Genomic DNA, 22,788 nt, shown 5'->3' with positions numbered 1-22,788 from the left:
GGCCACTTAACAGGCCAGGCCATCGGGAAACCCCCCGGTCCTCCCGATGGCCAGTCCGGGACTGGGTACAGGAGGCGTAGAGCGAGGGATCATTGCCCACAAGTAAATCAATCGCAGATGGCGTCGTGGTCACGGCCGAAAAAAAAGTGGCTATTTTTTTGTAGAAGCATCTCCACTGAATTGTTCTCTTGCAAAGAAGGAAAATCATTTAAATATAATGTGGCCTAGTGGTGCAGATTGCTTATATAAAGGTTAAGCTGTTACTAAAAGTGGATCAATTATTACAATCCTTGTATGAGATAATGAATTCATCCAGAAGATGATATACGTTTCCATCCCAGAGCATCGTAATAACTTATTAAATCAATACTGACATACTCATTAAGTGAAATGGAAAAAATGTAAGATAACTTAAAGTCGCTTTTCAAATCAAAATCCAATTAACAATTTCTATGTTTGCATTCTTCCAGCATGATAATATAATAAAGCTGTATACAGCAAAGTGCCATTTCTGCACGTTATCCACATATTCTTTCTCCGTCTTTCAAGCTCTGACTCTGCAGTGTGGCAGATTAACTGGCTAAGAAAGAAGCCTTCCTTTGAGTGTCTTATTCACTTTGTACAAGTCTCTTCAGCAACCATTGGTGCTATTTTTGTAACACAACGTGCAGACTGAGAAAAAAATGACTGGCCTTTCTTGGACCAGAATTGGTGGACCTTTCCCTAAATCCTAATCCCTCTCAGGTTGAGTGAAGTTTATCTTTATTTTTCTGGCTGCAAAATAAACATTGCAGCTGCCCTACAAGAAAAACATAAACACACATGCTTCAGAAAGCAGTAGCTAGAGACATATTTAAATAATACCCTTTTGCATAGTTCAAGGATCATACTGTTTTTTGTTTTTATTTTACAATAAACTTTGCTGTCAAAATAACACTTATGGTTAAATAAATCCTGCACTCCTTTGATCCCATGGTGTGTTGCTTCATGCATTTTAGTAAGCACATTTGATGTTTGGAAGGGGAAATGAAAATGGAGGATTGGAATGAAATCCTCTTTTAATCGTCACACACACACAGCGCCACACACCCATCCTAGTATAACAAGCAGTGGGCGGCAGCTATTATTATTTCTTATTTAAGATGTCAGTTTTCTTTCCTGCCCTTTCAACCCACATTGAGTGATGTTATAGCCTCTCTGTTGTCACAGCTAGTCACCAAGTTAATGTTAACCTCCTCTCCCAACCCTGTTTCCTACAAAGCTATGTCTCCATTCAACTTGACATCATTGCCTATTACGTTCAGAGGGAAACACATAAGTCATTAAGTCAATGTGAAGATTAAAAAAAGAGAAGAAGCAAATACTTGGTTATGGTTTACATCAATTGGTTAGATTTATTCAAGTAAAGATTTAGCTTGCAAACAGAACCACATTTGAGGTAATTACCCTACAAATAGTCTACAGAGTTATATAATGATTATTCATCTTTTCCCCTTTTTTGCAGAATCATTTTGTTTCCTCATGGCCTGAAGCAGTAACCACTGAAATCAATTATAGAGAATGTTAATACTGAATAGTAGGTAAAGGTTATATAGCGATGATCAAAACAGAAAGGATTGAATGAATAGAGAAAATGGAACAGCCACCCAAGGTCACGCATACAATCAATCAGAAAAAAGCTTTGAGATCATAAAAGCGATTAAGAAAACAAATAAGCTGATGATGCTCTTTGCAAAGACCTTATATGAGGTTCTTCTAAAGTCATGAAGAAACATCAGGAGAAGCATTATTTCAATCACAATCCTTTTTCTCTTGTTGCCGTGAATATCACACATGGCAGCCAATCATCTACCAGTACATCCATAAATGTTAGCTATCATTCAGACACTTATCTTCCCAAATTATTGTGTATTCTTTAAAAGCCTGCAAGGATTGAAGACAATTCCTATCAAATGCTCACCCACTCAGCGAAGAACCTAATCACAGCTGCCAAAACATTGTCTGTCTGTGTACTAGATAAAGGAGTAGGCACTTATTCCCTTTCATGCGACAGCCGCATAAGTGTATGTGTGGTGAGGCACAAATTGCATTCTATCATCTCCATTTCCTGCTCATCAGCCCTGTGGAGCGCCAACACTTGTGAGTGACAGCAGCTTTCTTGTTGTTGAGCTAACAGCACTGCCTTCTTTGCAGTGCACATGACAGCCTGTCAGATCTGGGTCAGTCATTGTTTGTAAATCATATTTATTTTCTTTGGTGGAGGAACTGACAGGTGGATTTTTATGGTAGCGCCACTATTTTCCTTTCATTAAATCTCACCCAAGATTCTTCTCAGTATAAAGTATTAACCTCCCAAGACTTTGTAATATATCTTAATGAATAATTCATTATGTATAGTATCGTCTTTCTTTTATATATGTAAATATATGTATTTTTCCAGCTAGTTTTTGGTATTATCTTATTATATTGTTTGTACTCATATTATGCAATCTTATTGAAATGCATTCTGGATCTACTCATCCTTGTACTCTGACATTTATTGTGTTTTATCATCTTATGGAAATGTACACTTTAGAACCAAATGTTGTATGATTAGAATGAGATATTTACATTCAAACATATAAATAGAACTATTGTCTTTTGAAACCTGATTACGTAAAGGCACACCTGATAGCAATCGAGCAAAAAGAAAACCAGATAAAGCATCATACAAAATGTGTAGTTTTTTTTAAATCTGTTCATAAAATGGTGTCTATTCTCGATCCCTGTATCACTGGAACTTACATTTTATCCAATGTTCTTCTCCCGGGTTTCTTATTTTAACCCTGTTGTCCATTGGCTCATGCATACACACGGGATAAATGGTCTATTCAAATTAAGAAACCAGTGAGGGGAAATGTAACGGCTGTATTGAGACCACAGCCATCCCCCACACTGCCAAAGTGAACTGGATCAATACAAGGTTAGGGTTTAATCCCTGGAACACCCATCAATCAATACAGGAAGTCACCCATTTGAGTGCCTTTCTACATGGAACCATGATTCCCAGTAACGGACACGGGGCGGCCTACTCCCTTCTCCTCTGCTCTCCTCTGCTCTCCTTTCCTTCCACGGCTTCACTCTGATAATCCGGCTACAGACTCCAGTCCAGTCTCTCAGGCGGCCTTTTTTCTATTGTCCTGCACTCTTATCTCTCTGCACAATACTCGCGCCTCCCTTAAAGCACAAAGCGCCAACTTGCTTCCCCTCACCCCTCAAAATGTGAACTTTGAGCTCTGACGCAGTGGAGCTTAGACGTTTTATGAAAGAGACTTTGAAGTAGAAGTTGGTGTGCGTGTGTGTGTGCTGTCCTTGCCTATAGCACATGTCTTTGTGTTGTTTCATGGATCTGAATAGATCGACAATCTGAGTGTTTGTTAGGGCCCTTAAATATTACAAATAAATAAACTATTGTGAATGTATGTGCATAGAAGACCTCTGTTAAAGTGTATTTTCAATTAGGTGAAAATACGTGTCTTATCCACCAAACGGCTTTAGATTGATAATGTCAAACATGCACATGTTGTATGGAGCACATTGATGAACAATAATTCAGCGCATAGCAATCGGCTCATTGTTTTAAACATGGAGATAGCACAGCATGAGATAGAAACATAGCTGTGCGTGTCGAGGTTATTAGCGCTGCTGACAGTGTTGATGGGTTTGGAAAGGTCAGTGAGCAAAGTGAACATAATGTTCTGACATTTAGAACTGAGAGTGCAAAAGATAATAATGATGTTTTTGATGACTCAAAATACGCAAATTGGTGAATGAACAAAAGTCTTGTCTTAGAATCTGCAAAGCATTGTTTGATGATTCACTATTTAAGTCGGAGTTTGTTTTGTTTGTGGCTTTTTTTGTGGCCCGTCTTGCGCTGGTTGACTTGTTATGGCAGCCTTGTTTACATACGCTCTATTTTCTAATCTTTGCAATGTCTCGACTGGGCCTTGATCTAAAAATGTGCTGCTTTTAGAGAGAAAATTCTAAACTATCCGTAGAAAAAAAATCAGTGAAGGCCTTTTGTTAATTGTTATTATTGTGTTGATGTTCACAAAGAAAATAGCTACATGTTGTGTCAAGTTACGATAAGTTTCCAGCTCTCTTTAATACACCGTGAAACCTCTTCCTCCTGTAACATGCTGGAACATTTGACTTTTCTTTTTCTACTTCGTTTTTTGTGAAGACTTCACATCGTCACCACTTATCACAAGAACCAGGCTTTTAATTTCACCCATGGTTTCACTCTCCTCCACATTTCCTCTGTATAATTGACTGTTTGCAGGTTTCAGCCATCTCTGGACATCTTCTGCAGGCTAGGCAGGTATTACACCCCCCTCAACCCCGCCCCCTCTCTCTCTCTCTCTCTCACACACACACACACACACACACACACACACACACACACACACACACACACACACACACACACACACACACACACACACACACACACACACACACACACACACACACACACACACACACACACACACACACACACACACACACACACACACACACACAGATAAATACACACAGCTCTCAGTACATTAACAGTTATTTTCCAGAGAGGCACTCGTGGCTTCAGGGTCCAGGTGTCTCTGCAACTGCTGACCCATGTTATCAGCCCGCCTCAGCAGCCAGGCCTCCCTTTAAATTAATCCTGGCGCCGTCATACCCCCCACCCCACCCTCGCTCACACTGATGGCTCCCTCTTTGGGGGACAATCCCCTCTGGATCCTCTGCAGCCGGGACTCTGACACGCTCACCTGCATACCCCAGTCCCACAGGACACCCCTATCAATTGAAAAGGGGAGGCAGAGTGACCGGGATTACTTCCACTGCTGTGTTAATTATAAGCTTTTTTAATGAATGTGAGGTAGGGGCTGGAGGCCAGGTGGAAAAGCCACACAGGACAAATCCGATTACCCAGGAACCGGTTGTTTCTCTTTCAGACTCTGTCCCCCATTCTGTCTTTTGTGGAATTAGTTCCCTCCGCTTCAGAAAGCAGAGACATTTGTTTTTGGTGTCTGTTTTTTGCTCCAAATCCTTTTTTGCTCTATTTTGCACATAGTCGCAGCTCACCAAGTGAGTAGTTACATTTTGTTCTTGAAATATGTGAAATATGACTAATTAGTCCTCTGTACAGCTCAGAGATGACGTGATGATGATATGTTTTCTCCTAAAGCAACTTCAGCCATATCCACTTTTTTTCCTTGGAGACATTATCGAGCATGTTCATACCAGTAAATAAAAAAACACTTATCATTTATCACTTTTGTTCTGTGCTAATTGTTCTCGGAGATCCTTTTCATGTCTGATGAAGTATTTATGGTGTGAAAAAAAAAAAAGATGCAGTGAGAATTATCTAGCCAACAACTTAATGTTCATTGTTTTGTTTCAGGCATCGCAACAATTATCCCCATTTTACTCTAAAGGCTATTGATTTGCTTTGAAAAGGGAAATGTGTAAGTGACTCAATGTTGCATACAAATCCAGCCACAGAATTAAACACCTTTTAAATCCTTAGAGTAGCTTTAATGTAACAGGGTTTTAAACATCGTATCAAGCGTTTAACTGCATTCATTTTTCTTTTGAGATGCTCTTCTGTCCGTGGCTGACTGGACTGATTTGATTAACATATGAGTGTGAGCGCTAGATCAGACTGAGAACTGATTCTGGAGCTGGATGTTTAATTTCGAGCAACATAATGGAAGAGCATGGGTGCTCAAACAGTTGTGGGTTTAAGCTTTGTTTCATTTCACTTTCATCAGATGTTGATTACTTCCCAAGAAATAATGTAATTGAAATAGTTTTTGAATGTCAATTGTGATTGAAATTAGAAATACACTTACAGTAAGTGTACTGAAGTAAAGATTTCCACTCTATAATAGTACTTGACGTAACTAATTTGATTAGGAGATTGCTGCATCTCGTCCATATTTAAACATCCCGGAGCCACATTTTTGCCTTTTTCAAATGTACGTTGTCTGATCTCATTCACTTTGTAATCAATCACTTTGGCAATCTTCTAAAGAAGCACGTGTTTCAAGACCAGCTAATCTAGACCAAAACAAGAATCTAAAAAGAAAATTGAGATGGAGAGAAATGTTTGGGAAAAAAGGATGCTTGGGAGTAGCTGGATGGTGTCAGTGAAATGATCTTTGTTTGGTGAGGCTTGGCGGTGCGGAGGTTAACATTCTCTCCTGCTGTTATCAATGGTGTGACCCTGTCAGCTTGCTAAACTGCCGCTCCTACAGCACATTGAGGCCGGCAGAAAGAGCCATAGTATGTTTCGTGCCACAACGATAAACATGCGGCTGATTGAGTTCACAACCCTGGCTTCAGGAGCAGCAGCCGCCTCCACTGCCAGACAGTTTGAGGTGTTGGCAGTGTGGAGATACCTCTCTCTATCTGCCAATATATACAGCATCAACAGTCTGGTGAAAATATTTTCAAATTTTGGAAGGATTTCATCATTTATGGTGTGCTTTAGTGATCTGATTATAGGCAACGTGGATGCTGATGGGCAGCGGTAGAACAGTTTGTGTGTATGAATACTCCCAAGTCTAAGCATGAAAAACTGTCTGTTTTGACGCAGATGAAATGAATGAGATGAATGTATCTGCTTAAATATTCAAATATTTGTATTGTGAATTGCAAGCGAAATGCAACTAATCATTTGACAGATGGTGATGTGTGGGAGATGGTAAAGTTCAGCATCCACCCACAAATATTTTCAAAATGACAAAAAAAAAATGCAAATGATCATATCTCCAAAAGTAACTTTTTTTGTCTAAAAGCCTGATAACAAAACATTTAAAAAGAAAATATTTCCAAGGCCTTTTTCACCTTTTAACTTCAACAAACTAAAAACAAGCCACAGTTATATAAAATGTTATATAAAATGTTATTAGTGGCAAAGACAGTTGGCGTAGTTTGCCTGCTCTTTATGGAAATAAAGGACTAGTTGATTCTAACAGTATTTAATCGGAAGTGACTGTCGTGGATAATTTAAACTTGTCAATACTGTAAAGATGTACAATGAGAGTAATCAATAATAAATTGGTGAAAGCAGGCAGCGTTGTCTTCCGGTTATTTATTTGAAGCTTCAAAGCTACATGTCTCACAGAGTATAGAGTAGTCTGCAGGAGTGCACGCAATAGTCACAAAATAGCAAAGCTTATATACAAGAAAGGGCGGGCAGACAAAGTTTTGTGTAGCATGGCGGAACGCCTCAGAAATCTGCTTTCACACGGATGTCTCATATCGCTATTAGACACCTGTGTCCTTGAGCTATATACAGTATAACAGTTATCAGAATATGGAAGCTCAAACTTAGTCTGAAGAGGAGGAGTTTCAACATAGTCTGCCAAATCAGCCCTGCGGCCTTGAAGCGCTTGAGAATAATAACCCTCATTAGAGTATGCAGAGGAAACAGCAAATATGAAGAAATGGTACAGTAGTGTTAGACAATGCTTTTATAAGCATTTGGTTTTAGCATATAAGGTAACATAAGAAATTGCCACTACATGACACAACACAGTGGGTTCCCTGGCTGCTTAAACATAAATCCCTGTAAGCTCTCTTTTTCATGTTGGCTCTCATTTTAGTGTGTCTCCTTTCTTTTAATCTTCCTCTTAATCTTTTGGTTTTATGAATGGATGCAACGACCACCTACGGTATCATAGTATGTAGTATGAGATATTGCCAATGCTGGGCAATATTGATATGCTGTAACGACTTGCAGTTGTCTCTAACTTTTTAAACTTGCAGAATTAAAAAAAGCAAAGTCTTAAAACCACAATGTGCAGTGAGCTGTTGGAAAACTGGCCAGCTAGACACACCACAGAGGGTACATGAAGTCTCTTGAATGGATATTAAAGAAATCCATGCCTGTGATGTTAAGTAAAGTGTCTGTAGTTGTGTCAAGATGGCTTTTGGCTGTGGGACTGGAGGATAGAGCCAACCTGGTGATGTAACCGGCTCCGGAAGCAAGGTGAGAAGACTCAGGCAGGTCGAGGACGGAGACATACAGTAGATTGGCAGACACTTCTGTCTTTGGACTTCACTTGTTAACTCTGCTTCACTGTCCCACAGTGACATTTTGATATGGAACAGTAAGTTAACCTAACATTGGCACACCTTGCTAACATTATTTTAGCCTAACACAATAGTGCTAGAATGAATCATTTCTTTATGGAGGTTCCACTAGACTCCAATGATCCCTTAGGGAATATTAAACTTTCTTTCCAACTGTTAAACTGACAGTGTGAGGCTAGTATCTTTACAACCTTGTGAGTCTGGGTGTCTGTCAGCATGGCAAAACATGGTCCGGGAAAACACCTGCTGTTGTGGGAACTACTCCTGAGGACATTTTTAGCCCTTTGTCAGGTGTTTATGTTCTTCAACACGATTGCCGGTTTCCTATTTTTAGCCTTATTTGATGTTGCTGTGATTGCAAGGAGGTCTCTAGTTGATATTATCGTGTTTGTTGCAATCGTATATTGCAACATAACATAAAAAACAACATAAGAAACTACAAACTCTCACATTGTTTTGAATATTAACTAAACATCTCTCCAAAACAGCTCAGCTGACTTAAACCTTCCTTCCTTCAAAGACTGCTTTGTTGTAGCTACTGTATGTGCACCTGGGATAAACTGGCAACCAAGTTTAAAACCTAATGATATCCATTACTGAAATTAACTTATTCTAATTGAGACAATATTGTTAGACTAAGAATCAACATGCTGAAGTTGCTGTGACAGCTTTGCTTCAAGCTAATTGCTCATGACAGTTTGCTAACATGCATGGAGCGACAATAGGAGACAATTTCCCCAATTTTACTGTTTTTCATCAATATATTATAGGTCTCAAACATATACAAAATATTTCTCTGAAGTGTTTGACTCGAAATACCAAACAAATCATGCATTGAAGCATCCGGACCAAACCTCCTCAAGGGGGTCCGGGGCATGTTCTCCCAGGGAGATTTTTTTTTTGTTAAAAGCATCAATCTGGTGCACTTTGAGAGCAACATTAGGAGATCTATGGATACATCTCTCAACACCCATATGAAACAGAACTGTAAGCAGATTTATTTTTCTTTATGGATATTTTACAAATCACTCCCCTTTTAAACTGTATTCTTGTTTATTAACAACTTTTTTTTACTGTCATATAGTATTTTATAATTGTTTACTTTATTCTCTTATTTTTTAATAACTATAATGATCATATACAGATGTGCCTTTACCTCACTGGTTGGAGAAAAAGCTTCTTATATTCGTTAGCATAGCTAGCTAACCAGATGCTAATAACAACAAAGTTATTGACTGTATGATCAGTATGACAGATGAACAGATCGCCACTGGGCTTTCAACTAAAGACACAGCCACGCAACAACTGCGGCATGTGTACGGCTCCTTATGGGTACTGCAAATTCTGAAGTGCTGGAGCCGTGTTCTGGTGCTCTCCGTCAGAACTGCACCCCTGTCAGACGAGACATATACCACGTGATGACACGTTAGGCTCCTTGAACATGTTGTGTTCAAGGAGTGTGTATACGGCCGGGGGCCGGAGGTTCCCCACCCCTGCTTTCGATGAAAATAAGGAGCCACTCCCCACACCCCTCTGAGAGATATTTGGTTAAAAAGAACACAATGGTGCTCTAGGAGGAGATTCAGGTGATAAGGGGGGGGGGGGGGGGGTTACCTTGGTTGGTGATTGGCTAATGGTTACTCCAGCCAAAAAAACGATATGACATCACAAAGTCGCCAAAATCTGATCAGCTCATTTTCAGACAGGTATTTATATAAATGGATCAGGACAAAAAGAGAGAGAATCTTTGTTCCTTAAACTTTCAGAATCTCTTAACGTAGAGGGAATGCATATTTAAATACAAAAGACATGAAAAAGTGGATTTTGCATGATACAGTAGGTGACCTTTAATATTGTACTTGCTAGTTCAGCACAAACAGAAAGTACCTCTGAGGCTGATGGGAATATTTGAGTTTGGCGATAGCACTTAGGGAAGCTATTGACAAAGTTATCAATTCATCCTGAGGGGACCATTCACGTTTTTACCAATAGTTTTTTGCAATGTTTCAGTTTGTACTTAATTCTATAACCGACTTGGAGACAGACTCTGGCCCCGGCCACACGAGGACGAAAACGATCGTTTGTGTTACTTTTTAGTGTCATATAGACCGTTCGGCCACACGAGGACGACCAAATATGACAGTAAACAACTGCGGAAACGATAGCGGGTCCCAAGGTGGATAGAACGGCATACGCAACGCTCTGGGGGGTCCAACGGCTCCGTGTGTGCGCCCTATACGATAATTTTCTAATAATGATGACGCAATAGCCCCGCCTCTCCCCACCTCTGCTGCTCACCCCCGCGTCAAATTAAACTGCACACTGAATTCAGATTATTTATCTTTCTATCGATATGGACATAAACGCGAGTGAAGTCTAATCTGACGGAGAAACGCACCTCTGCTCACCTGCAGCTGCATCACAGCGGTGTACGGAGCAAAACACACACTTCAAGTCAGATCATCACCCTTAGTTATTTTAATTACCTCTCAAACTACCTAAACTAGTTATAAATATGTTTATTTTTACTGTTGCCGGGTCACTCATTACTGGATCACCTGCTGCATGAGACAGACACTGACGCTGTCCGAAGAGAGGGAGGAAAAAGAGAGGCTCCATGTATTTTATTATTATATTATATAGATTCGTTATTCATTTGTTTTAAAGCTCAATAAATAACAAAGAAGACCTTTGACCGGCACTTTTATAATTTTGTCCGGAAGATTTAAACTTTAACACACGTTGACTGGCGAAAAACTCTGCCCGGTTCCCTCGGCCTGTACGTGGGAATAAACAGAAGGGCAACTATGACAACCATGCTTCTTCGCTGCTTTTGTGGAGGAAGTTACAGCGCCACGTACAGGCTCCTGCATAAGTACTGCAGCTTCTCCAGCGGTTGGAGCTAAACGGAGCTGTCTCGTGTGGACAGACACTCACTATCCGGTGAACATTGCGTGTGGACGGAAGCTTTTTTGCGATGCGTTTGCGTTAATCCTATGCGTTTAGCCGTATGCGTCCTCGTGTGGCCGGGGCCTCTGTCTCACCTTATGGCAACAGAAACCTATTCTCTGTTCAATTTGTTCTGATTTCTTAGACAGTTTTACATTTTTTCTTCGTATACCACTGCAAGATGCAGAAAGCCTTAAGAGGTGAGATAATAGTAAATGTAAGCACACCCATTTTAACTGTAATACAAGTCTAAAGTTGAGATTGAATAAAGTTTAAATGAATTGCTTGTCCCTACTTGAGACTGCATGTTAGGAATTGATTTTGTTTCACACACCAGGAGCTCCTTTATTTTCCATCCCATGTGTTGGCTATTATTTAGTTAGTAGCCAACCAGGGTAGAAGAAGTGCATCTACGGAGACAAGCTCATTTCAGCCACATTGCAATGGCAAGGCAAGGCGCTTAAAAGCCTTGGGAAATAAGGTCTGGGTCACTGGGATCTGGGGTTTTCAGGAGCGTGGCCAGGAAGGTCAACATGGGGGAGAAGCTTAGAGGTGGGGCCATTGGGGAAGAGGTTGGGGGCGGATTGGAGACAAGGGCAGGAGGTGTTAATAGAATCAGAGTTTCCTGTGGATGAGCTCTGAGAACACGTTTGGCTGCAAGGTTGACATGTAATCATTGGATGTCATAGGAGAGTAAAAACCCAAGCTGCTGCTCTTGGACTGCAGTCTTGTTTTTGATATTACTGTCGAAATATGATACAGGCAGTGACAAATCATGGCCATAAACCTTCCAGTTATAATGTAACATTCTCAAACAGCAACCACACTTTGTTCTAAAAAAATGCACAAATGATGCAGCCCTTCTCCGAGCAATAACATCAAGTCTAAACTTGGGAAACATAATCATCCTCATTTACATGCACAGACACTTTTTCTGAGATAAATAGTCTAATGAATGAGACCGAACGGATCATTCATATCTTTCTTTGCAGTTTGTAGGCTTCTGCAAAGCACGATAGCCATCACCAATGCTTCATGTGAAAGAAATATAATCTTGAGAATGTCATTGTATGAAGCGCCACATTTGACTCGCTGTGGTATAAGATGTTTATATCAATGTGTCTTTGTTCTTTTCTCTTTTGTCTTCCTTGTCTCAGACCTTGTAGCCCAGGCTGACTCTTGTGCCAACCCTGGTGGGAACATCAGTGGGTGGGTACTTGAAAGAGGCAGCGCCAGGGAGTTAATTCCACTCTGTGCTGCTGGAGGTGTGACACAGTCCCAGCCCTCTGCACATTGATTCACACAGGATTAAGCCACTGCATGATGCTTCAGGCGGAAGGCCTGGCACAGCTGATTTACTGTCAGACTTAACGTCTTTGGAGGCCTCCTCTGCCCTGCTCCTGTCTTCTGTGGAAGGACTTGGATAAAGCATCTGCCACTGCACCAAGCAGATCACCTAAAGTGATGACTGGCAGTCAACTGGCTAAGGTAAGGCAAATCATGATTAGTCAAATACTTTGTATTTAAGTGTGCTTGCAGTTTTGTTGTGTAATGTGATGCTATTTGATCATTTCTGGGTTCTATTATTGGGAGAATCTACATTATGTTGTCATATCTGTCCCAACAAGTGTTCATTTTCAATGGTAACTGACCAAAATATTAGTTCACAGCCCTCTTTGTCACTACTGATTCACTTAATAAAGGCACTGGTTGCCCAAAAATCTTTAAAAATAAATGTTTTCATCAATGGCCTGCATGCAGGTGTGGGATCATAAAGTCTTTAGGCTTATGATTTCTAAAACAATATCCCCCACCACCCAAAATATGTCTACTTAAGTTATTTCTAGATCTAATCCACTGAAGTTTAGACAAAAAGGAATATCAAAAGTGCTGCGGAAAATCCCAAAACATACAAATCTAGTCAGGCAGCACGCTGACATCTTTTAAATAAGCAAATTAAACTTCTTATCAGGTGCTGTGAATATATTTTGAACATTACTCTCAGACGGCTTCTGCTGCTTATCTGGAGCAGGGAGTCAGTTCTACGATAAATGTTAACGGTCAACCATCTAAATCTTCCTCTAGACATTTCCAAGAGAAATATCAGTGATGTTAGATGACTTTTGGCATCTCCTCTCAAGCTAAAGCCAAACAATTAACATGATTTTAGTGTAGAGGTGAGTGAATCCAATCCTGAATGATTTACATACAGTAATCATGGCATCAGTACACAACAAAGATGGCAACAGCCTCAAAATGCTTACAATAAAGAAAATCCAATACGTGTTAGATGGAAATTCTAAAATAAACTAAAATAAAAAGTCTTGTGAAATTAAATTTAACCTTATCTTCAGACACGTTTATTTTACATTTATATTGGACACATTTGAAAAACCCACGATAACATTTAATAAGAATGTTTTTTATTCTTCACTCTTTTTGTAAAGAACTTTGAATTGCTTTGTGTTTAAAAGTGCTATATAAATAAACTTGCCTTGCCTTGCTTTGAAGTCTTTTTCCTCTAACAATCTCAAATATTACTGTTATGTTAAATACATGTCAAGTTATGTTGAAGGTCCCATGATGTTCTAAAATCCCTTTGGTTTGTCATACCGCATCTCTGTGTATTCACTCTCTGTTCTAAACGGCTTGTTGGAGCTCCTGCCCCCCCTCCCTGTGAGCCCACTGTGCTCTGATTGGTCAGCTCGCCCACTCTGTTCTGATGAGTCCACTACCGTTACAGCGGAACATAAGTGATTATGTGTTACAATGGAGTTAGCAACCAGAAAATGACACCAGTAATGAGAAACATGAGAATGCTGCGTGGGGTCTGGGTGCCGTGTTGGCGGGACATTGCGGGGCTCGCTGCTGCGAGGAGCGGCAGTGTGAGCTGGCTTACTGGTGTCCTTTCCTGGTTGCTGCGTTGGGTCTGTGAGACAGCGAGACAAGGCGAAACTCAGCCTGAACTCAGCCTGAGCACACACACAGACCCACAGCCTCGCCGCGTCCCGTCGTCTCGGGCTGAGAAATCCGCGGAGCTGCAGCTGAGAAACGTAACGGACGTAACGTAACGGACGTAACGTAACGTAGAGTAACGGCTCCGCGGATTGGTCCTATTGGACAAATTGGTCCATTTGGGTATGGTTACGTCACCATACCCAGGAAGAAAAAAATGAAAAATAAAAATCTCAAACGAGGCGTGCTGGGGCAGCATAGACAGGTCTTTTCTGTGTAAGAGTTTTACTCGCTACAGGGTGTACTTTGAGGGTTTTTGACTAAGACCGTTTACATCCAGAAAAAGCTACATAACACACAAGGGGACGTTTAATAACCGAAAAAGCATGTCATGGGACCGTTAAGCGTTAGGCAGCTGTAAATGATCGTGGTGACATAAAAAAAAGACTTTCATTTGAAGTGTTCAATGAATTGCCGACTATGATGGGCTAAAAAACTCCAATGCTTCTGGCTATGTAAAAGGAATACTACTTCCTGCCTTGGCACTGATCATTGGCATTGTATGTAAATTGTGAGATGCTGACGTAATTCCTAGTATACTGAGTTGATCTGTCTATGAATGATTGTTTTCAATACCTCCTTATTCATCCATGCCTATTTGTTGTACAGTCATGATACAAAGTCTGAAGAGGCTAAACCTTTTTGGAAATACACAGTATGTCTCAGAGCTTACATCATCTGTTCAGGCCAAGCAAATATGGAAGTCTTCTTTTTGTTGTAGTTCTGATTAGAATAGAAACGTTGCCAGTATAAAGTAATACATTGGAGTCGGACAGTAACATTGGTCCTGCGGTGAAAGATCTTTGCAGCTGTACCCACAAGTGATACATACAATGAATACAAAAAGCTGTGTTGTGCATCGCATTTCTGATTGTTTCAATGTTGTCATGGTCATTCTGCCAATGGAAACATCTGCACAAATCTTTGGGTGAGAATTAATTTCTGTTTTAGATGTTGCCAAAGCCAATCAAAAACAATTACATGCACCACAACATGGAGAAAACACTTTCAGCTGCGTTAACCTGAATACTGGATGCAGTACAGAAGGAAGAGCACAGGGATATGGGCATGAATTTATACTATCATGTGAAGAGAGAATGAGCTGGTTGGGTACATAATGATGTTGAAATCCAGGGAAGAGGTTGGCAACTCTGGAATAGATGTGTAGTGGGATGAAATTCCTTTGTTTCCACTCCAGACAGAACTGTTGTGTTTGGCTTGTTTTTAGAGAGGCGGGAGGACGGTGATTGTTCAGAGCCTCGGCACACCAAATTAGCTTTTGACATTCATTTGGAAAGATTTGATCAAACGTTAATTATGGTGACCACCTGTTAAAGAGAAGGCCTGCTCATATGTTCCCTCATGGTAGCTGCAGGGTCCTCGCTCTCCGAATCCAGCATGTGAGAAACAAGGACCACCGGAGACAGAGAAGCAGATTGCATTCCTTCAGATCACGGAGTATTTAATAGGATGCACTGCAGCATCTGAGCCACACTGCTGTTTGCCAGGTTTTCTGTGACCACTGAGAGCCTGGCATGATTCCTTTGACCCAGATATTTAGCCGCTTTAAAGCTTTTTTCTTTTTAAAGATTTTTCAGGATAGCCTGCATTCCCCTTCTTCTGAGAGGCACAGATTGGATGAGTCCGAGCTTGAGCTGTATGAACACAATAGCCCGTAATTCTTTAAACTGACAGGCTTGGAGAAACAGCAACAGGTCCTCTGACAAACCATATCTAACACTGGGGTAATCTCAAATGTCTGTCTTTCAAGAAACAATGCTGGGATGCCTTGGGGTTAGGCTTGCTTCCATAGCTTGTTTTTGTTCCAGACCATGTTTTCCAATCAGTTGTGACATGTTCTTTCAGCCTGTTGAGATCGCTTCTTGTCCCATGAATAGTCAAATTAGACTGGCTGGAGGGAGGATGTAATCTGGGTGCAGTCAGGTATGGCTTCCAGAGCGGTGCAGCCGGAGAGGTTGGCTAGTAATCAGAAAGCAGAGGTGTCTAATTGGCATATGGCTGCCCGGGTGCCAGAATACTCTGCTCACTCATCCAAACAGAATGAATTCCCGGCATCTCTACATGTCAGGCAAAGGCAGCTTGAATAAAACAAAACAATAAAAGTGCAAACCTTTTATTCAAAGTGGATGAGTTCTTTAAATCAGAAAGAACAATAAACCCTTCTTTGAGTTGTAAGAATTCAAATGGTGGCTCCACATGGGCTTTTATGTTTGAAACTCAGGCTGCAGATTGATTGTAAGGACATTAGAAACAAAAGCTGCATGTTGAGTTGCCAAACCCCCAAATGTGAGCTTAAAAGCCCCTCTTAGACCTCATTCACACCAACGCAACTCCGGTTCAAGCTCCGTGTTAGAGCTTTTCAGGTTCAGAACCGGTTCTTCGGTTTAGCTCTGGCTCTTTTCACACCGCCCAGAGTCCGGCTGGTAATGCGTCATTGCGTCATCGTTTGCGTCATGATGTAACCGTTTGCGTGCCTGCTTCATAAAGCCAAACCGCGCGGATTAAATCAGTTGCATTCATTTCTTATGGCTCTATCTGCAGCTTTTCCGCAGTCATTTCTGTGGTTTAGACTTTAGACTATAACAAAGTGTACTTGTGTCAATAAAGTTTTTTTAAAAACACAACTGCTTCCGAGGTCGGTCTTATTTCTTAAGGTGGACTGAACCATGAGTGTGGAGTAACGTTGTATCTTTCATTTAAATGAACTGTAACCTTCACCCAGGTATGTAACAGCTGTTCTCAAATGAACACGTGAGTGAAGTTTAATATTTATAGTTTCATAGATTTATAATGAGTTATAATGAGAGGTGATCAACGTGAATGCTCAGGTTCCACCTTAACACGCAGACACGTTGCTTCACCATGAGCAGAAACCTTCATATATACAGTCTATGGCAGAAATACTGAGACTCTGAAACTCTTGTTAAGTTTCTCCATCGTTGTGTACAAACTGGATAAAACGCCGGCTTTTTGTTGTTGTTCAGGAGTTGATCCCACCCCTGCCCCTGCCCCCGCCTCGACGTAAGCGTCACGTATGTGGTGCTTTTGCTCTGGCCGGACAATTTTTTGGTGCTTGAAACTAACCGGATTCCGGAGCCAAGAGGCTGCTCCGCTGCGGTGTGAACACGAAAACCCGGTGCTTTTCAAGCTCCAGCTCCGAACCGGCCCTGAAACACCGTTGGTGTGAATGAGGTATTAGACACCGAGAGCAAAACACTTTAAAATATAGAATAACACATCAAACTCTGAAGAGAATTGGACAGTCCATCAACACCCAGCATCTGGTATCTCACTTCTGGGCACCACGCCATCTCCACCCTGCAATTCTTTCTCATTAAACACATTTCACCCCTACCAAAATTCAGCTATAGCAGAAAAGGCAAAATCTAATTTTCCTTAATGAAATCAAGCAAACAAATAATCAAGCCCCCAGCGCTTCCACAGGCACACCATGTGTAAATAATCTTTAATCTCAAATGCCCGCCTCTCAGTAGTTAATCTAGCATCAAATACTCTCTATGATACTAAGTTATTGAGGCGAAATGTAAAAGCCACCGTGTTGTGGTGAACTGCAAAGTTAAAGCAAGGATATGCAATTTATTTCAGAAGCCTTTATGTTATATTGTTGAAATTCTATTTTCCAGCAATCAATAAATCAAATGCTCTGTTGCAGGCTTGTAATAAGCCTATTCAATTATTTCATTCTGCTCTCATGAAATGATTGGATGGCCTACCTGCCTGTGTACCTGTGTGTTCAAATCAAATCAATAGCATTGCTGGTACTAACAATACATTTTTGCAGTTTTACTATTTCTGTAAATACAACAATGACATCAGTTCAGTTTTTAAGACATTGATCCTAACTCTTACATTTCAACATTGTTATTTATTTAAAATATTTAGCTATTTATATAAGGCACATCAATTAAAACCACCCGTGATTAAAATCTCCAGCCTGTCAGTCTGTCACCAGGGCAAAGTGAGATCGCTGCCGTGTGTTTTGTATTCCTACGTATGCAGCTTCAATGTGTGAATAGTGTAAATGCACTTGTGACCCCGTTTGGATCGACAGCTCACTGTGGCTCAATGAGAAGTGCTCACAAAATATGGCATAAATTGATTTAACGTTAAACAAGTTTTGATCAGGACCCTTAAAGGTCCCCTATACTATTTTTCAAGAATATATAATAGGTCTCATATATATACAGAACATGTCTCTGACGTGTTTGGCTCCAAATACCAAACAGATCATGCATTGTAGCATCCCATAAACCCCTCTGTTTCAGCCCTGTTTCAAAAGTCCTGATGCTGTGTCCTTAGCTTTAAATGCTAATGAGCTTCTGCTGGCCACGCCCCTCTGAGAGATGATTGGTTTAAAAATACACAATGGTGCTCTCGGAGGAGATTCAGGTGATAAGGTGAGCGTGGGTTACCTTGGTTGGTTATTGGCTAATGGTTGCACAACCCAAAAAACATTGTGACATCATAAAGTGGCCAAAATCTGATAAGCTCATTTTCAGACAGGTTTTTATATAAATGGATCAGGACAAAAAGTGAGGGGATTTTTTATCCTGAAACTTTCAGAATCTCTTTACACAGCAGGGACACATGTTTATGTATAAAATACATGAAAAAGATTTTGCGTAATAGATTACCTTTAATAATACATCGTTGCTATCCAACCCAATTAATGCAGTGGTTTTCTTCTTCTTTTCTTCTTCAAAAGTTGCCTAGCACAGCATTACATAAATATGGAATCAAAACAACAAACAGTTTATATTTTCCTACAGTAGTGCACTCAATATCAATACGCTTTTTTTACTTTTTGGAATACTGCTACAGTGACGCAGGTGCGTGAATCTCTCAAAGTTTCAGGTGTTGCAGATTTAATTCCATATTCATTAACTTGGCTGTTGGTGCAACACAATTAGAGGCCTCATGAATCCAGGACTAATCCGTAACACTCGTAGGACATGAATCACAGTAGCAGAAGATAGGAATAAATTAGCTGCAATAAAAAGGTACTAATACCCCGTATTACATCAAGCTTAAAGTCTCCCCTTCCTTCAATACATGTGACCACTTCTACCTTGGGAGGCTGATATTCTCAAGCCTCTCTGACTAATTATTTCTGCTCCATGTGGAAAGAGAAGCTGACATGGTATCACACTCATATGATGGATTAAAAAAGAAAGAAAGAAGAAGACCACTATGAATCATGTGCGAGAGAGTATTTTTCACTTTGGAAGGTGAAATTGAAAGTCATGTTTCTGGGCTGCAGGTTTCAGTGGGACATTTTCTTCACTGCAGCCTGTCTGACACTTTCTCCACTTCCCTCATTTTTACAGAGCTTACCCACAGTCTATTCCTCTGGTTCCTGCGGCCCATGTGTCTCTCCATTTTTAGGAGTGACTTACTGATGAATTTCATGTTCTTCCCACAGGAGTAAGAGAGGAAGCAATGGGCTGGACTATGACTCTAAAAGATGACTGTGGGGTCATTTCCTGGACACGGCCAGCTGGGAACTGCCTCGGCTTCCTTCTCCTCTTCTCCCTCGTTTCCATTTCAGTCCAGTCAGACATTGTGTTTCCTAAGGACCGTAATTTCTCATGGAAAGCAGGTAAAATGTCTTATTCTTCTTCTTCTTTGTGTAAATCCACCCCCACTTTAGTCCAATACAAACATCCAGGTATTTAATCACTGGAGCAATATCAGCGAATCTGCTTACTTATACATCCACACATTGAGTTATACAACTACACTTAGTTTGTAATTTGCCAAGGTTGCTCCAATGCTCTGCAAAATACTTTTACCTTTATATAAGACACCCTCTCTGAACCTGGTAAGGTTCACAGAGTTTAACTGGAAATGTAGCACATTTGATATGCTATACACACTAAGACTCAGTCTTTAGTTCTCATTATAGGAGACAAATCCAGTCATTTTTAGTGCAACCACTTTAAAAAAAAAAGTAATCCTCCTCTTTCTGATCCACATTGTTGGGGGCCATAAACTTTAGGATGCTAGTGGACATCATCATGCCAGAAGACCATACGCCTGGACAGTTAGCACATTAATACCTTCTTTCTGACCGACCATCCATCTCCAGCCCCGTGGTGACAAGCAAGGCTTCGATTGTTAACATAATGATGTGTGTGCTGCAGTTATGTGACATGGTAATGAGACATTGTGACCTGGTAAATAATAATGTCATACAATACAAAACAGCATGCTGCACAGTACATGTATTTTGTTGTAAATGTTGAGTCTACAAATATTGATTTGAATGTGCTTCTTATGTTTCAAACGCTTTTGTGAGCATCTCTGCAATGTATTATTCACAAACTTTAGCATGTATCTGATAGGATCACGTTTCGATAACATAATTGAAAGCTGATGACCTCCTTACTCCCTTTTTAAAGATATTTGAGGTAATCTCACGATTCATCCTCCACATGATTAACAAATTCAATTCAAAACGCATTTCCGAAAGCAGCTCTAAGAGGGAAACTTGGCCTTCCCACACAACCGCCCCACTTGCTGTGCGATTAGCACTTTCATTTCTCACTCTGTGGTTGGGTAATGACACTGCCCAAGTGATAAAGAGATTGATTAATTCCACTTGAAACAGCGTATGTTCAAAAGGGATGTTACCGGAACACCAAGAGTGAGGATTTGACATCCTTGCAGGGCTAAGAAGGCTTATGGGTTGTTACTTGACTCGGAATAAAACCACTTTCAGAAGGAACATCTTTTAATATATTCAGTCATCCATCTCCTTATGACTGTTTGACTCCAGGGGAAACTGAGGGACTGTATCTTCCAACAACAGACACTTCTATTGAAGAAGTTGCACAATAAAAGGTGTTGTTTTGCAGAACGAGTACGTATTTGGTATATTGTATATGAGCAAACATTCCTCGGAGTCATGTGAGTCTCACTGTTTCTGCGGCAGCTCCAGGCTTTATATCACATACAGTACTACGTTTGTGTTGGCAAATTATTTAACTTTCCCATCACCACCATAGACCTAGTCTTTGAATTCTTAAAATGGCTGACAAGCTTCGTTTTTAATTTTGGTCTTGTCAACGTAGAAAGGATGTGCTCTAAATTATGCACAGCCAACCTATTGTGTGTTTGGTGTGTATATCTAGGCCAGCAGCATTGTGGGGTAAATCTTTTGTGTGAGGCAGCTCCCAGAGCTGTGGCTAAGCTGGGAGTCTCTGGCTGAAAAAGAAAACTGGAGCCTTTTAAGCCTGACCTTCATCAGCGTCTTGAAGAGCAGAATGTAGCGCTGAAGCACTGCTGCTAATGGGACTATTATTTAACTCTTTAAAGGGACATTTCAAAGACGACCGCTTTAAACAGTCATACTTGGCATTTTAACAGCGAGGTATACATTTATCAATTACTCACACTGCACTGAGAGGCAGTCCTCCAGAATAGATCCTGAGACGGTAATGGAGGTAAAACCGCCATGTAATCATGTAAGGCTTTTTACTTCAACTACATTAGGTAGCAAACCATTTTACATATCTCTTTGTGTGAGAAGAATTCTATAGGAGGCATCACATAAGATAAGAACTTGATGTTGTCGCTGCTTATTAAATCCACAACACATCAGAGCTGTCTTCTGGTAAAGCACATTGTGATTTGCATTGATCTAGTGTTTCTGTTCTAGTTGTTGCTCTGCTGTCCATTGCACATAACTAGTTTAAGTTTTTGGGGAGAATTGATTTGAGAATATAACGGCAGGCGAGTGAAAATGTGTACACTTTATGTTTTTCCTTTTTTTAAATGTTGTTTTTAAAATGTAAGGGGTCATATACAGCCTCAGAATGCTGATATCCTCTACAACAGAGCGTTAAAATTGGTTTATTTTTGACTTTAATATACATCTGCATTTAAACACAGCAGCAAGCCATGGTGCTCATCCAGAGTCAGCTTTAGGGTGTTTCTCAATGCCGAGGACGCTTCCTTGGTAGGACATGTCTTCCGAGTCAGGGGTTGTTTCTCAATGTCGAGGAAGGCTCCTCCAGAGACACTATTTCAAGGATGCCACGTCATTGAGTCCCGCCGAAGGACTGTTCAAATGTCCAGGATCCTTGGAATTCTACAGAGGCCGGAGTCCTTCGTTGCGGGAAATTTCGAGGCTGCACATGTGTATCCTCCGCGGTCTTAAAATCCCCACAATGCTTTGCGCACGGACCAATTTCCAAAATCTTTTGCGGAAAATGTAAGGCGGGACCTCTCATATGACGCACACCTGCACACCTGTTAGCCTGTTCCGACCATTCTTTGTTTTCCGAGGCTAGGAAGGATTCTTGCCTCGCTTCTGAAGAACCTGTCCTACCAAGGAAGCGTCCTCGACATTGAGAAACACCCATGTCCTTCAAAAGCGAAGCAAGAATCCTTGAATCCATTTTTGGGATTTTAAGACCGCCGTGTCACGCCTCGAAATGTTCCGCAACGAAGGATGCTGGCCTCGGGAGAATTCCAAGGATCCTGGACATTGGAACAGTCCTTCGGCGGGACTCAATGACGTAGTATCCTTGAAATAGTGGCTCTGGAGGAGCCTTCCTTGACATTGAGAAACACCCGTAGTCGTCTGAAGAAGTCAAATCCCCTCTCTGCTTTTCATTTGGCATCTTTGAAAGGAAG

The 22,788-nt window shown here is 40.8% G+C and overlaps 1 protein-coding gene across 5 annotated transcripts in view; it reads left to right on the top strand.

Annotated features, from left to right (window-relative positions):
- Positions 1 to 22,788, top strand: part of thsd7ba (thrombospondin, type I, domain containing 7Ba) — a 241,634-nt gene that overhangs the window by 89,180 nt on the left and 129,666 nt on the right. For 4 of the 5 annotated variants that reach the window (XR_013805279.1, XM_079665111.1, XM_079665110.1 and 1 more), the window contains 2 exons: positions 12,249 to 12,579; positions 19,571 to 19,747. Coding sequence is in view for 3 of the 5 variants with exons in the window: in XM_079665111.1 (XP_079521237.1) it covers positions 19,588 to 19,747 (160 nt within the window). In the remaining 2 variants the exon portion in view is untranslated. Of the gene's footprint in view, positions 1 to 12,248; positions 12,580 to 19,570; positions 19,748 to 20,146; positions 20,304 to 22,788 lie in introns of those variants that run through there. The other variant, XM_079665113.1, reaches the window with a different exon arrangement.

This window comes from Notothenia rossii, assembly GCF_949606895.1.
Source record: "Notothenia rossii genome assembly, chromosome: 2".
Taxonomy (NCBI): domain Eukaryota; kingdom Metazoa; phylum Chordata; class Actinopteri; order Perciformes; family Nototheniidae; genus Notothenia; species Notothenia rossii.
The sequence above is the reverse complement of the archived record's forward strand: the minus strand, read 5'-3'. Positions and strand labels throughout refer to the sequence as shown.